The 16,958-nt window shown below is 38.0% G+C and overlaps 1 protein-coding gene across 10 annotated transcripts in view; it reads left to right on the forward strand.

Moving 5' to 3' along the window:
- The window catches only part of CDK5RAP2 (CDK5 regulatory subunit associated protein 2), a 151,457-nt gene that overhangs the window by 43,727 nt on the left and 90,772 nt on the right, over positions 1–16,958 (forward strand). For 9 of the 10 annotated variants that reach the window (XM_078150176.1, XM_078150175.1, XM_020990595.2 and 6 more), the window contains 5 exons: positions 2,004–2,166; positions 3,228–3,281; positions 4,682–4,801; positions 5,454–5,546; positions 10,101–10,319. In XM_078150176.1, coding sequence (XP_078006302.1) covers positions 2,004–2,166; positions 3,228–3,281; positions 4,682–4,801; positions 5,454–5,546; positions 10,101–10,319 — 649 coding nt within the window. The remainder of the gene's footprint in view (positions 1–2,003; positions 2,167–3,227; positions 3,282–4,681; positions 4,802–5,453; positions 5,547–10,100; positions 10,320–16,958) is intronic. The other variant, XM_078150172.1, reaches the window with a different exon arrangement.

Below are 16,958 nucleotides of genomic sequence, written 5' to 3' on the forward strand. Positions count from 1 at the left end.
GTTATCTTGGTAATTCATTTACATATAATGTCTCTTTCATTAAAATCTGCCTTTATGCTAGATGTTCTCAGATTGCTGTGCTTGGTGAGTTCTTGTCTGCTTTTTGTAGTTTATCTGTCTCTTCTGTTGCTGACATCTGTCATTTCTTTCTGACTTAAGTATATCTGCTTTTAGCAGCATCCACCTCCCTTTTAATTGCTGTTCCTAATCTGTGGGTTAGGAGACTATGTAACCAAGCTTATTTGAAATGTGTTATATTTTAGCCTAATAAGTTCTGAACGTCTTGTGGGCCTGAGGATTTTGTGTGTGAGCTGTGCTAAGTGGACTTTGTGATATCTGTATTAATTTCTCTCTCTCTCTCTCTCTCTCTCTCTCTTTGCTTCTGGGTTATTAACTGTTTTCTAGATATTTGGAATTGTGGTTGCTGAATATTAAAAGTAATTGATTACTATTAAGTAAAGAACTTCAGAAGCTTGGCTACTCTCATTTTTTATCATGGGGGTAGTTTTTGCTTCCTTCCAGTTTCTTTATATCCTTGCTGGTAAGGTGAGCAGTTCCAGCTTTCCTATGGCTAGAATATAATAATATTTTTTGGCATTTATATAGAGGACTTTACATTTAGAAAGTACTTTGCACATATCAGCTCATTTTATTCCCATGACATCCCTGTGAACTAAGTTGTATGAGTATTTTCCCCATTTTACAGATGAAAAAAACTGAGGGTCAAGGTGGTCGAAGGACCTTCTTCAAGGTCACCCAGTTAGAATATGGCAAAAGTAGGACTTGAATCCAGCTCTTCTGACTCCTTTCCCATTATATTTTGCTATTTTCCTGTGGTGGCCTTGTGTGACTAAGGAACAGCCAAATGTTGAACCAAAGGCAGGATGTTCAGATTGTGAACGTCGTGCCCATCCCTGTTCTAACATGCTTGTTCTGCATTTTTTTGAGGTTTATTTTAACTGCTTAATGTGGTGGCTTTCTTTTGTTCCATTTAAGAAATTCCATGTATGTATAAGGAGGTCAATCTTATGATTACTCTGGAAATGGAACCCTTTTGTGGAGCCTCTCCAGGTGCTTGTGGTGCCTGGCTTGTGATCTCTTCTTATTTGTGAATGTAGATGATGGTGCCCAAACTGGGGGAATTGTCCTTAATGAGATCCTTGAGCTTAATAGTCTGGGGATCTCAATAATAAGGCAAGCAGAGTGCTGCAACTTTGTTTTATTAGGAGTGCTTGATTAAGGTGTCAGAGCTATAACTTTTTGCATGCAAAGTAGTCCAAGGCTGCATGTACTATCCTGTAAACAAGAGATAGTTGCTTTGTAACCTTGAGTAAATCACTTCACCTCTGTGGGCCTTGGTTTTTTCATCTGCACAATATTGGGATTGGACTGAATATTACCTAAAAGTCCTTAGTGACTCTAGCATCCTGTGTTCTATAGGTCTCTTCCCGCTCTAATATTTTATATTCTGAAATTCTCTGTGGTATTTGTGAGAAAAGCAGTATGCCACAGTGGTAGAGAGCTTGCCTCTAAGCCAGGAAGGCCTGAGTTCAAGTCCTACTACTGACAAACACTGGCCATGTGACCCTGGGCAAGTCACTGAACCTCTCAGTTCTCTTAAGTTGCCAAGAAGATGCTGACCTGTATTGGCAGAAGGAGTTTTCTCACCTTGCCGTTCCCCATAGCAATGAAATCCGAGGTCTAGGCTCTGTCCTTTTCGAACATCATGGTAAAGAATGGGTGTCCTTTCTTTGCTGTTTAAAGATACAGTGTCATGGTTAACATGGGCTTTTGTGCCATCCTCTTTTCCCAGTGTATTTGTCCTAAATGGAGCATATTCCGGTTATTGACCTTGTTACTGTAGAAAATGATTCCTTTTGTTCTGGTGTATAAGGATTGTCCACTTGGAAGACTTTGTCTGGCCCTGTTTATTTCTTAGTTACTTTTGTCCCACTGGGCTGAGTATAATATAAAATTAATATTTACATCTTGTTCTGTTTTAGACTGATAGAGGACTTGAAGCTGACTTTGAAGAAAAAAGATGCTTTAATTCAGGAACTTGAAGAGGCGAAAACTCAAATGGGATCTCCTGATGAGAACTTATCATCTGGAAAACTCAGAGAACTTACTGCTGCTTTCAGGGAAGAAAAGGAATTAGAGATAGAGGTGAGGCAGTGGTCCACAAATGGAAACTTCAGTTAGTATTAGTGGTTCTTCTATGGAGGGTGCATATACATTTCCCATATTTTGTGTGTACACACAGATAAACATATATGGTATCTAACTACTCACAGCTACCTGTCAGCTGAAGGGTGGTTGAAATGGCCACTGTCATGGCATTCTGGGAATTGTTAAAAATAAAGTTTATTTGTATTACGTGTCTGTGAGAACAGGCAGCCTTAATATTAATTGTTGAATTACCTATTATTAATGAATTAACATGGAGAAGTTTTTCCAGTTTTCTCTCTTCCTTCTACTCTCTGATTTCCTATAATAAACATGTGGTCTGTTCTTGACTATTCCAAAATTACAGTTAGAAGCATATAGCCTTTATCTGAAGCTTTAGAAGTATTAGTACAAAAATAGCTCATAAAAAAGAGTGACTTGGAAAGTTCAAGTGTTAGCTGTGACCTTCCATTCTTGTACAATGGAGGCTCTTCATACAAGTTTCAATATATTGGATGACATTTAGAGTTGATTGATTATTTGTAATATTTATTTAGATTCTCTGTTTCTATATTAAGAAAGACCATTGACATAGCTAACAATTGTACATTTTTAGTATTATAGGTTAGGTTTAGTCTGGAATTTTAAAGGTTTAGAATATTGTTCCATGATTAGTTACTTTTAATTTTTTTCTTTTAACTCGCATTTCTCACAATCTTTCTTCTTTTTATTTATTTATTATTTATCTTCTGTCTTTTATTTATTCAACCCCTGTGGGGCTGAATAAGCCATGATCAATAATTGCTTCATGTCGTGCGTGGCTCTTTTTTCCCCTCACTTTTCCCCTGCTTTGTTTTTAAGCTTTGTTAACTTGACTGGGAGAACTGGGTATATTAGGGTGAGGAGAAACATACTTTTGTTTTAATGAATCCAAATAAAATGTTGTAAATTAAGTATATGAAGCTTTGTTCTAATTGATTATGATACTTAATGAGAGTACTTCTGGGGAAGTATTTTTAGTGCATTTTTCTTTGGAGTTAACATTTATTTTGTTTTGTTAGGCTATTCAAATGGAACTTAGAAATGAGAGAAATTGCTTTGAAAAGAGAATTCTGGTATGTTTAAATCATATTTTAATTAATCTAAGATTTATAAACTTGTTAGTGCCTTATTTCTCATTCTAAACATAAGTGACTGAGTTCAAATTTGACCAAACCCATTGTACTTTGCCATAGCCAGACTATATCTGGAGTGTTGTAGTTGTTTTTAGGTACTGTGTTTTAGAAGAGATATTGACAAGCTAGAGTATATCTAGGATTGTGGTGAGGGGATTTGAAATCTTGTCATAAGGATTGACTGAAGAAAATGAAGATGTTTTGTTAAAAGAAGACTGAGGTCGGGGATGGGAAAGAGGGACTTATTATGTGCCTAATATGTGCCAGGCAAAGTTTTGTGAATATTATCTCATTTGTTTCTCACAACAGCCCTGTGAGATTAAGTGACTTGCTCAGGTTCACATTGACAGTAAGCATCTGAGGCCATATTTGGATTCAGATCAGGCCTAAGCACTCTCTGCCTTCTAGCTGCCTTGATGATATGTTGTCCTTAAATATAATAAGGAGGATCATGGGATCAGAGATTTAGAGTTGAAAGAGACCTTAGAATTAAATCAGTAAACGAACATTTGTTAGCACCTATATGCTAGGCATTATGCTATGCACTGGAAATCAGTGGGCCAGTCCCCTCATGTTAGAGATGAGGAAACTTGAGGTCCAAAGAAATTTAGCAAACTTCTACAAGTAGTAGGGAGCCCAGATTTGAACCTACATCCATGCTTCCAAATCTAATACTCTTTGTACTATCCCCATAGACTTACATTCCACGGCTCCAGAGGGAAGAATCAGGCAGACAGAAGAGGTAGAAGGAGAGACAGGGAGGCAAATTTGAATTTATTATAAGAACTTCTTAAAAGTTTGAGCTGCTCAGTAGTGCGATGGAATGTCTGGGAGGCTGATTTTTTAGCATTTCAGGTATTCAGGTGGAAGCTGGATGACCATTTTATAGGCGTGTTGTGGAGAGCATTCATGTTTCAGAGAGGAGTTTTGCTGGATGCACTTGCTTCGAGATCCCTTCCAGCACAAGAGTCTAGCATCCTATGAAATCAAATCCTTTGGAAATTTCTGTGGCATTCCAGGATTCAATTGGCAGTATGCTTTCCACTGCTTGGATGTGACACATGCAAATTCAAGAAGGCGTTGGTGTTCTTCTCATGGGAATGACTACTTTTGTAGCAGGTCTCCTTTCCTTTCATTGTGTCCTTTTGCTGTGAGATGTAGTATTGTGACTGGAGCTGGTTCCTTTATGTTTATTTTCACGTGAAGCATTAAACACAGTTTGACATGAATAAAATAGCATTTAAATAAATAAAACAGCATTTAAATGTATATTTAAAGATGTATTAACAGTGCATTACAGTTAAGACTGGTCAACTTAGGAATCCTCTTATCTAATTTAGTCTTTTCAGGAGGACATAAAAGAAAAGGAAAAAGAAATTGCTCTTGAAAAGAAAAATGGTTTGAAGAGGGATAAAACAATTCAGGGTCTAACTATGGCCTTAAAAACAAAAGATAAAGAGGTATGTCTTTCTACTTTAATTTAGAGTTATTTAGGATAGATACTATAAGTTAAAATGATTGCTTTTAGCCTATTCCTTCTTGAATTTTCGGCCTTATATAAAAAGTGCATGACAGAACTAAAGTGTTGAGTATAGCGATATGAGAACTTTTGTCCATGGGTACCTTCTATACAAGTATGTGACTGGTTAAGCCATCAGGGGTCTGACATAAAGGAATTAGCATGTGGGCTAGGCCATATCTGTGTGATACTCATTGTGGTATGCTTGAAAACAGAAATTCATTTTATTTACCAGAGGATATTTCACTGCCTCTGGGGTTTAGGATGGTATATTGCTGGTGTCATTTTCTCTTCCCATTATGTGGGGCTTGATCTGTGGATTGTCTTTCTAATTCAAATCATTGATTACTCTTTGTGTAGCTTACGTTATAAAGGACCCATGTTGTAGATAGGGAAATTTTTAAGTTTCTTTAAAGAAATATAACTTATTATTTACCACTAAGTGCCATATTTTGGGGGTGTGACAGTCAACTTGGCTTACATAGAATAACATCTAATACAATCACAGAAGACTATTCAGGGAAGAATTTGTTGTAGGTAGAATATAATTGGATTCTTAGCTTAGTTTTTTTTTCTGTCTTGTTTTCTGAAAGACTGAAGAACTTAAATCCAGAATTGAAGAGTTGACTACTTCCTTGGCTAAAGCAAGAGAAGCTACCCACGGTACCCAGATAGAAAAAATCAAGGTAAGCCATTGAAGAAAGCTCTCTCACTGGTTGGGTTAGATTGATTTTCAATTTATACACAGGCAGGCAATATTTTGTAGCACAAGAGTTGTCAAAGCCGCTGCCTGAGGAGCTCACCACACCCCCCCATGCTGCCAGAACAAAATTAAAATGTAATTGGGAAATATTTAACAAAATTAAAATACAATAAACTATAGATAACATTACATTTTAAAAGTCATTGTGTGGCCCACAGGGATCCTTATATACAGATTTCTGGCCCATGTTTCTATTTGGTTTGACTGAGTTGTACTTGGAGCCAGTGGGGATGATAATATTTATACCACTTCATAAGAGTAATGAGACTCAAATTCAAATGAGAGAATGTATGTAAAACATCTTGCAAATTGTAAAGTGCTTTATTAATTAAAGCTATTTATGGTGTAGTGGAAAGAGCCCTGGGTTTACTGCCAGAGGACCTGGGTTTGAATTCTAGCTGTGTTTGCTTGTGTAACCTTAGCCAGGTTACTGCAAAAGGAAGAAGTCAGATTAGACGATAGCTAAGGTGATTTCTAGTTTGAAATCCTTTGATTCTTTGATTATTAATACCTGAGGTTTATCTTGCAAAGTTGTTGACATCTGTGCTTGCTCGTATTCCTTGGTACCACTGTCAGACAGACAGGTAACTTGAACCAGGCTAGTTCACACAAATATAGTATATTCTGTGTTCTTACCATCACTGAGACCAACTAGGTAGAGAAAGTGATTTCAGATATATATGAATACTTTTTAAAGCATTTGTATATTCCGAAAAGCAAATGAGGTACAGTCATTATAAGGTTAACAAAGTTGACTCTCTTCTGTATTTTTTTTTGAAACAAACTCCTTAAAAAGAGCTATTTGAAGTGTTTTAGAGACAGATTAATAATTGGTACAACACATTTCACGTAAGTTGCTTTCCTTTTACTAATAGTCTCCTCTAGTTTAGGCCATTATTACCTCTAATCTAGATTATTGGCAGCCTCCTAATTGGTCTCCACCCTGTCCCTCTCTGTGGTCTCCTATCCCTGCAGTCTCTCTTCTATACAATATACCGTTCACACAGCCACCAACTGATATTCCTAAAGAACAGATCTGATCCTTCCCTTCCCCCCTAAACAGTCTTTTATACCTCCCTGTTACCTCCATGATAAAGAACTGCTCAACCTTGTATTTAAAGCTCTCTGCAACTGAATCCCACCCACCTTTCTTAATTTTCTAAGTCTATTTTTTGTGCCTTATTGATTCCAGTCACACTGGCCTGCTAGCTATTACCCTTAGACCAGGGGGTGGGGAACCTGCGGTCTTGAGGCCACTGAATTGAAACTTCACAGAACAAATCCCCTTAATAAAAGGATTTGTTCTGTAAAACTTGGACTGAGTCAGAAGGCTTCACCCAAGGACCTAGAAGGTGACATGTGACTTCCAGGTCACAAGTTCCCCACTCCTGCCTTAGACCACATTCCATGCCTTGCCCCCCACTCTGCTTTCAGAAATGGTTCTCCTTGTCTAGGATATATTCCCTACCTTCCTTCAGAGTCCATCTTAGGTACCATCTTCTGTAGGAGATCTTTCCTTATCCTCTTAGCCCTCTCTCTTTTGAAATTACTTCATGTTTAACAACTTGTCAAGAGATTTTTTTTTTAAATTAAAAAAAATTTTTTTCCCCCCAACTTGTCTACTTGTATATTCCCCTGTCTCCTGGAATGTAAATTCCTTGAGGGCAAAGGTGGTTTTATTTTTTGGCTTATAAACACAGACACCTGTACATGTGTACATCCATATACGCCTGCAGATCTATATGTAAATATGTCTATGTGCATGTTTACAGGTGTCTGTATGAAATGTGAGTGCATAGTGCCTTGAATGGAGGAGAGACTGAATACCCAGTATAACCAGCAGATGTCTGAGGAGCTCCACTGTAGTTCATGATTGAGGATTAAGTCCCCCCAAAAAAGGGAAATATAATAATTGCTATTTAAAAAAATGATGAAATTAATAAACCTTTGTGACAAATCTCAGTAAGCATTCTCATTTATAGTCTTTTCCTTCTTCTACAACCCAATTTAAGAAGGAAAAAAAAACAGTCACAAGAATACCTCATCCCTTTCAGTTATAACTTTAACAAGTTGATTGTTTGCTTTCCTGTGCAAGGTGAAATATGCCGCTTCAGCCTTAAACATACTACATTTTGTCCAGAAAAAGTAAAATTCAAGTACTAAGTGTAATCAAAGCTTTCTGACCAATCTGTTTGAAAAAAAAAAAAAGGAAAAACAAGTCAGAGAATCCAAAGGTAAAATGGATTTACACTTCCAAAGCCCTGTGATCTTGACCCATTACTTTTAATATGAACTAAATTTGGAGGCTGGATTTCATTTTTACCTCTTAATATACACAGTAAAAATCATTGGATGAGTTGCAACGCAATTGTTCTCATAGCAAGGAATTATGTATTCATTTATAAAGTTAGTCTCCGTGCTACTCTCCTGCTCAACAAACTTCAGCAGCTCACTGGTGCTTCCTCAGGTAGGAACACCCCAATTAAGCATTTAGAGCCCTTCACAATCTAATTCAAGCCTATTTTTCCAGACTTGATAAGACTTCATTCTTCCTCACACAATTCTCCATTCCAGCAAACATAGACTATTTGATGTTTTCTATCATTCTATCTCTCATGTCTGTGCTTCCACACAAGGGATCTCTAATACCTGGGATGCTCGCCCTCCTTACCTCCATGTCTTGAAACCCCTAACTTCATTGCTGGTCTCCAGTGCCTCCTTCTAGAAGAGGCCTTTCCTGATGCCCCTAATTGTTACTGCCCCCTTCCCCACCCCCAATTACTCTGAATTATTTTATATTTACTTATTTGAGTCATCTGTGTTGCCCTTCCTCCCCTTATCCCCATTTCCCAAAGAAACTTTCTCATTTTTGTATTAGTATTTCCAGCATCTAGCCCAGAGTCTGGTACATAGGAAGAACTTAATAAATATAAATTTAACGAATGAGCTTGAACTTGTAGATAGACTATGTAGTTTTTTATAGATAGACTATGAATGTGAAATTATAACACTGCAGTTTACTTCCCTGTAAAATGGGAATACAACTATTTAATTCAATTCAACAAACATTTATTAAGCTTTAACTTTGTGCAAGGTACTATCCTAGATGGAATATGGTTTAAGGGCAATAATAGCTAGCTGGCCTAGTAACTAGACTTGAGTGCATGAAGGACAGATATGAAATTGGGAAAGGTAGGTGGGATTCAGCTTCAGAGGGCTTTAAATGCAAGGTTGAGCAGTTTATCTTTAGAGGATGAATGTGTGTGAGTGAGTGTGTTGTGACATTGATAGATGTATCTTGCCACAGATGCTTGCAGATGTTTCCATAAAACTTGGTATTCACCTTTAAAAGGGTTAATAAACTCTCCACTGATGCATTCTAAATTATGGCTCAAGTGAACATATGACAAGATTTTTGTGCCTGTTGATAGCAGGCCTGTACAGTAGATCTCCCTTTTTAGATTATAGTCCTTTAAAGAGTTAACTGTAAATTAACCTTTTTCTGGGGAAAACTGACAGCTTAATATTGATGGAGGCTGAGGTCAGCTACTCACATAGCCTGTGTATGTAGCCCAGACCACTGTCTTAGCTTTCCTGTCTGTCACCATAGTGACCCTGAGGTCTTGGTGCTTTTTCGTCTCCTATGAGTATATAGAATCCCAAGTGTCAGTCTGGTTTCTCAAGGACAGGTGTTCTTAGCACACTTAGCCCTCATACATACCTTCTTTGCTGAAGCTGTCATCTTTTCATTTCACTTAGGCCCTTTGATGTTGATAGCTGCTCTCTTCTGAACCTTTGACCTTTGCTGGCTTGCCCCAAGCTCATCACAAAGTGATCTTAATCCATCTCTACTCTTTGGAAGACAGTCATTTTATTTCCACTCTATGAATAACAATACATGGCGTTTTTGTTAGCACCTTTTGATTTACTTACAAAGTGCTTTATGTATTTCTTGATCCTTTCAACAATCAGCACAGTGTTTTGTATATAATAGGTACTTAATTTAATACATGTTAGTGAGATTGATTTGAAAATCCCCGTATAGTGGCCAGTATAAGGAGCATCCCTATTTTATAAACGTGGAGACTGGAGTGGAGAAAGTGGGTTGTTCAGGTCACATAGGGCTGCCTCACATGTGGAAGGGACTTGTGCAAATTTAGTACTTTTCCCACTCTTTCCGCTTAAACTCTGTGGAGGATAAAGCTAACCTTACAGCTCCTCTGTTCCCTTTTCCCTGCTAGACACTAGATTTGTAGTCAGAGGACCTAGCTTCAGATTTCTGCTCAGATACTTATAACTGCATCAGCTTAGGTGAGTCATTTACCTGTTCTGAGCCTCAGGTGGTAAAATTGAGGGTGTTGAACCAGATGTCTCTAAGTTTGTCCCTTTAATCCCTAAATCCTTTGAAATAACATAAAGTAGGAGCTTAGATTGGTTTGTCTAATACTGATTGTAGATATTTCTTTGCCTCTTTCAGGGGAGTGAAGATTTTGAGACCATTTTGCTGGAAAAAGAAACCCTTTTAGCACAGCTGCATGCTGAAAATCGGAGGAAAGATACTGAGAACCATAAATTACAAAGAACTATCGAAAAACTCACCCAAGACATAGACGATTTTCAGCATGAGAGGGAGAAATTGGAGAAGGAGTTGGATGAAGCCCGACGACAGAAGAGTCATGGAGACAAAACCATCAATGTGGTTATCACTCCTACTTGCCTTTTAGTGGGGTTTTTAGATGGGAGCGCAATCACGAGGGGGTTTTCATGTTGTTTCATGTTTGTACGTTATTTTAAAGAATCTCCTAACAGGCTTCTTGATCACCAACAAATGATAACTTCGTTGTTTTCTTTACAACAACCATTTGAGATAGGTAGTATAAGCAGTATTAATTTTTTACCCTGCAGATGAAGTTTCAGAGGCTTCAGGGCATGAAATGACTTGACCATGGTCACATAGCGAGAAATTGTTAGAGCGGATCGTTGAGCCATTTTAACTTCAGTGATTTTTCATATTGTCAAGTGGTATATGATTGCACTAAGAATTATCAGTAACATTGTCTTTTGTTGTATGTCTCTTCACTTCAGTGGCTCTTAAAAGGTGTGCTATAAAATTTTGGAAACATGTTATTGCAGATAAAAGGAAATTTGTAAAAAATTTAATATAAATTTTACTTACTGAGTATGTATAGTATGGTGAGTATAATATTAAAAAAAATATAAATGAAAAACCTTTTACACTTGAGCACCTAAAAATCCATCGCATCTTAAACTCATGAAGAGCTCAACAAAAGTTGCTATTATTATTGAAGGGAAGCTGTACCCATGCAAGTCTCCATACTCTGGTAGTGTGGCCAGCTTCACCATTTAGTGTGCATCCATTCCTTGTGGCTGCTATGTTAGAAGTTCTGGAGGGAATCAGTAAAGTGCAAATGGCTTGGTTGGCAGCTAGATGCTGTGAAAGAGCATGCCAGTAACATCTGGGAGACTTGAGGTTAAGTCTTGGATTTGACTGTAGAACCTTGAGCAAAAGCTGTGTTCTAAGTCTCAGTTTCCTCATTTGTGAAATGAATTGGTTGGACTAGATCGGGCTTCGGCAAATTATGGCAGCCAGTTTTTCTGTGGCTCACAAGCTAAGAATCGTTTTTGCATTTTAAAATACAGTAAGAGTATATTAAAATACATATTTCTCAGGCTGAACAAAAACAGGCCAAAGGCTGGATTTGGCTTATGGACTGTAGTTTACCGACCCCTGTACTCGATGTCTGCAGGCTATTTTGATCTCTCTTCTTTATGTTTGACTCTTTTGTATTCTGTGAACCTTTCCAGCTCTAGGAGTCTATAATTCTCAAGAATCAAAAAAGTACTAATAATTTCTGGTATTTTTTATTGGCAATGGTTCACATGTATCTAATTTGAAATAATGTCAGACCAAAAAAGAAACAATCTGAATGCAAATATCTACATCCTTTTAAAATGGTTATTCTTGATTATCTGTGTTTCAGTTAGTAGTTAAGCTCCCTGAGCCTCAGTTTCCTCGTCTATAAATTGAGTATTAGAATATTTACGCTCTCACTTAGAGGGATGTTGTAAGGGACAGATGAGAACACATGTGAAAGTGCTTTGTGATAAATAGAAAAATGCCACCTAAATTTCAGCTGTTATCAGGAGAGAGTTTGTGAGCCTGTGAGGTTAAGGGGCCCATTATTATTTGACTTTCTAAGGACAGGTGTATATGGTGCAAAACAGTGTGTAAAATAAAGTCATTATTTGGTGCTATAAAAGTTGAGAAAGGCAAGACCACTGTGGGCTAGAGTAGTTGGGGAATGTGTGTTCTGCACTAGTCCTAGGGGGTGGAAGACATTGGTACATATTGGTACATTGCTGGCCTAGGTAGAGAAATGCAAAAATACTTTATCAGAGCATCCAATAGTTGTTGCTTGACTTCTATATCGTATTGTTTTGGTGAAAGGCCTTCTGGTTTAGTGGAAAGAGTACTTGCCAGGAGCCAGGATAGCTGTTCTACACCTAGCTCTGCCATGAACGTGTGTAACTCTATGGGAAACACTTTTCTTTGGTTCTCAGTTCCCTTATCTGTAAAGTGAAGAATTGGGTTAGGTGGCTTCCAGGGTCTCTTTCAGCTGTAAGTTTTTGTCTTTTTGTTGTTCTAAAACTCTGTATTTTAAGGTTGCTTTAAGCAACGATTTCTGTATTCTAAGGTTCCTTCTAGCCCTACAAATCTGAAAGCTTTTTAGAATGCTGTTTTTACAGGAAGATGGAATTTGGCATTTTATTTTCCCTTTTGCATAAAGTTTTCTTACAGTGTAGGTTAATACTAAGATTTTTACTTAACTTCTGCTGACCTAGTATTTTCTGAATTTGCTCATGTCTAGAACAGTTCAGTATTTCATCCCATTTCAGCATTTCTGCATCTGTCTGCAGCATAACTGCTTAGCCTTTTTGTCAATCTGGTAAACCTTATGGACTCCTTCTCAGACTACTTTTAAATTCATAAAACAAAGGACATAAGATTACCAAGGAAACCAATTACATTGAACTAGTTATCGTATTAAAAGAACAAGTAAGTTCATGAACCTGAGGTTAAGAATCTCTGTAGTGTCCAGGAATCTTATGCTGACCAAGCTGAGAATTGAGGCCCAGCGATTTGTGCTTGGGAAGTGGTACAGAATCTTTCCATGTAGCCACGGTTTTTGTTTTGCATGCTGAATGCAGCAGGAGAACACAGTTCTTTAGATTTATCTGTTTTATCAGCTTGTTTCAGTTAACTAGGCACTTTAATTAACTAAAGAGCCTCCTACTCACCAGATGTTGCTGCATGTGGATTAAAGGCAAGACCTTTCAGTGACCTGTCCTGTTGTAGGCAAGGGAGAAGAGGGATTTGTTTCTTTCATATGCCAAGAAAGGCCTTATAGACTCTTCTTGGAGTGATGTCTGTGACTCTTGCACTGTAATGACATTCTTGTCTACTTGTCCACTAATATAGAAATAAGGAGAAAAGGAGAGGAGAGGCCCAATAATGCATGTATTCCTATGTTTACTTCAGTATAGGTTATGAGAACATCCAAAAGCTAGAATTAGAGCATAGGTCTCCTGATTTCCAGTGCTTCTTACTTTCCACTCCACCGTGCTGTTGCATATGATGCAGTAAGACCCTCTGTTAACAGTTTCTCTTCCTTGTAACACATTCCCACAGAGGCAAGTGATAAGGAAGCAAGTCAAATAGCAATTCCTTGAATGTGCCCTAGATTCAGTACACATGCATTGTCAGTGCACACAGCCATGGGCAGTGCACGTGTTTAGAAGTTAGGGAGCCCAGATTCTGGTGCTAGCTTTGCAACTAACTAGCTGTGCCCGTTACTTTTCTTTCATCTGTTAAATGAGGAGGTTGTATTCAGTAATTTTGAAGGACCCTTCTAAGTAGTCTATGTTCTAAGATCCTCCCCACTTTCACCACTTTCTGTGCTCTAACATTCAATGTTATGAGGTTTTTAATTCTAATGGTTTATATTCTTATATTCTAACATTCTGTGTTCAAAGGTCCCATCTAGATCTCACATTCTCTGATTCTCCTTTGATTTTTACATGTAGTCTTGGATATTGTGATCTAATTTTCATTACAGTGACCTTAGAGCTCCCCAATGTGTGTGCGGTGTTCAAGAAGAAAAATGAAGTTACGTGCTTTAGGATGATTTTCAGTAGCTCAAAGTTTAAAAAAAAAAACAAACCACAACAATAAAACTTGAACCAATTTATGTAAGGTAAATTTGATTTTATCAAGCTGGAGATTTCTAGCCATTAGGTCAATATATGATCATCTTTCCTTATGGTCTCTTTTTTGAACCAACCTGAAAAATAATATGGGAGTATCTCTCTATTGAAAACTTTTTTTTTTGTGCTTTTTGGTGAGGCTATCGGGGTTAAGTGACTTGCCCAGGGTTACACAGCTGACAAGTATTAAGTGTCTGAGTCTGGATTTGAACTCTGGTCCTCCTGACTCCAAGGCCAGAGCTCTATTCACTGTACCACCTAGCTGCCCCTAAATATTTTTTTTGTTTTCAAAACAAACAAACAAAAACAATCTTCTTAAAAAGAGAATTTAAAGCATTGTTGTTATGTTATTTTATACCACCAGAGGGACCCAAATCCCCATAAGCACGTTCAGGAGCCTTTTCATTCATTCATCCCAATCTGTTTCTTAGCTTCACTTAATGTCACAGCTTCTTTGTGCTGGAAATGGGGAGCTGACAGAAATCACACATCCTTGGCTCCCTCTGAAACTTCCACTTGCCTCTTTGCTCTGATGTCTGGAACGAGAGAGCAAGGACGAATGATGCTTATCCTGTGTGAGTGAAAGGGAGGGCCTCAGCTCTCTCAGATGTGTGATCTTTTACTGTGACTCTCAGTATTTGGTGCTGGATGGGAGCAAGTCACATTGTTTTTCTTCTTCCTTTTAAGCAGCATTTATTAGAAATAAGTTTAGAGAGTATTCCCTTGACTGTCTTATAATGCCCTCATCTGTCACTGGAGCTTTTGTCATCTTACCTGACAAGTGTGTTCTTCAATACTTGGCTGTTTTTGCTCTGGAGAGGCATATCTGCTGGCTGAAGACCAACAATCTAATTAAAGTTGTACCCTTCACCCGGCTGGCTAATCTAGTGTACTTTGACGGGGAGCAGTTTTAATTTTAGGGCAGTTAGACTCAGAACACCTCTAGTGTGCATTTCTCACACTCCTGCTGGTTGATGGATTTCTGGAAATAAGATCGTGACAACATTAGGAGCATCTTTTGGCAAATAATCATCTAAACATGCCACCTTAAAAAACGTTTTTGCATTTCTTTCAACTATGTATCAGACCACAAACCTGAGGAAATGAGCTTTAACAAAGGTTAAAATCTTACTTGGCTATTTGCATCAGGTGTGTACCTAGGGCAATCAGTATTTTTCTAGAATAAGGTGGTTTTTAATGATAAATTGGAGGAATTTCAGTCATAGCAAATCATAGCCTCTTTTAAGAGACACCCAGCCCCTTCTAAGTTTCTGGGTACCAGGTTAGGTAGTAGTTGCTAACTCAAAAACTACTACTACTACTACTACTACTACTACTACTACTACTACTACTACTACTACTACTACTACTACTACCACCAGCAACAACAATAATGATAGCAAGCAACATTTCTGTAGTGCTTTAATGTTTACAAAACATTTTCTTCACAATAGCCTCGTAATTTAGATACTGTATTATTATCCTTGTTTTTCAGGTGAGGAAATTGAGGGTCATAAAGGTGAAGTGCCTTGCTTGTGGTCATATGTACCATGAGAGTCAATGTCATAGCAGAAACTTGAATCTACTGTATCTCTTAAAGCCTAATTCCAGTGGAAGTGCAGAGTTGTCTTTCTTGTGTCAAGTCACCAGTCAGTCAATCAGTGCCATGCTCGGTGCTAAAAGCTGGAGTTACAAGGCAAAAGCATGAAACCAATTCCTGTTCTTAAGGAGGGCACCAGTCTACCATCATGTAGTCAGCACATCTAATTAATAAGTAAGATTTCCTGAGGTCCGCATTCACTAGTCAAGGCAAGAAAAAGTAAGTTTCCTGTCCCAGCATCCATAGTAACCTCTGTTTTTCACAAAAGGGACTGTCTGTGCCTTTCAGGCTGTTTTTTTTTTTTCCCTCCCAGACTGAGCTAGTCAAAAGCACTCTTCTCTGGAGTAATGCTGAAGTGTTTCATTGGCCTGTGAGAAGGAATCAGCAGGCACTTCAGATGCCAATAACATCTTTGAAGAGTCTCCCATCAGCTAATGCCATCTCAAGTTGGAACAGCATCTTTTGGGGTATAGAGGGACGCTGAAGGCTAGAATCTTGTGTTCTGTTTCAGGTTTTTGTTTCTGAATTTTTTATAATGGAGCTTCAGAATAACCAGTGTAGGTTTATTGGACTGTGGATTTTTTTTTAAAGTTAGAAGATACCTCAGAGACCATTTGTTCCAACCTTCTGCTTTTATAAATCAATAAACTGCGGTCCAGAAATGTTAAGTGACTTGCCTAGGGTCACACCGGTATTAGAGAATCTAAGAATTATAGGAGACCTCAGAATCTTTCTAGTCTAAACTTGATCCAGCATTCCCCCTTTATAGCATTGTTAACAATTGCTTATTTAGCCACTGCTTAAAGATCTCCATCAGAGGTAATAAGTAGTAGAGCCATGATTCAGGCCCATGTTAGTCTAGGGCACATTCCTTTACACCACTTTTCCTCTTTATCAGCCTTGCTGGTCTCCCTTTTCTCTACCTCTATCATATTTATGGTCTTTCTCATACAGTTGGTTTTGTTCTAGCCTGTGTACCACTGAAGTACTGGGATTTCTCATAGTGGTGTGCAGGTGGACTTACGTTTTAAGATGCTATCCAAGTGGAATAGAAGCTCTGGCAGGTTCTATAAACTGGAAGGGCTTTGGATATAGACCAGTGATGGGCTAATGGTCTATAAGTCACCTGAGTACCAGCTTAGCTCAGTTCAGAGCAGCTCATCACAAAGGTGGTTGCAGGATGATGAATTTTTCAATCATAGCTATTCTTGAAGTCATGCTACTACTACTAAGTCTACTAAGTCATAATGGGGTTGTAGTCTGTATTGGAGGACTTTTGGGGTTACTCACACTGAAGAAATCTTTTATCTTTGAAGAATTCTGTCTGTTTTTGTTTTTTTTGTGTTAGTCTTCTCTCCCAAATCACTTTGTAAGCTTCTTGAGGACAGGAGCCATATCTGACAGTTCTTCCCATGTAATAGTTCACATTTTAGTGCTGTCTGCAGATTG

This window comes from Phascolarctos cinereus, unplaced genomic scaffold, assembly GCF_003287225.1.
Source record: "Phascolarctos cinereus isolate Bilbo 61053 unplaced genomic scaffold, phaCin_HiC Scaffold_2;HRSCAF=192, whole genome shotgun sequence".
Classification (NCBI taxonomy): Eukaryota; Metazoa; Chordata; class Mammalia; order Diprotodontia; family Phascolarctidae; genus Phascolarctos; species Phascolarctos cinereus.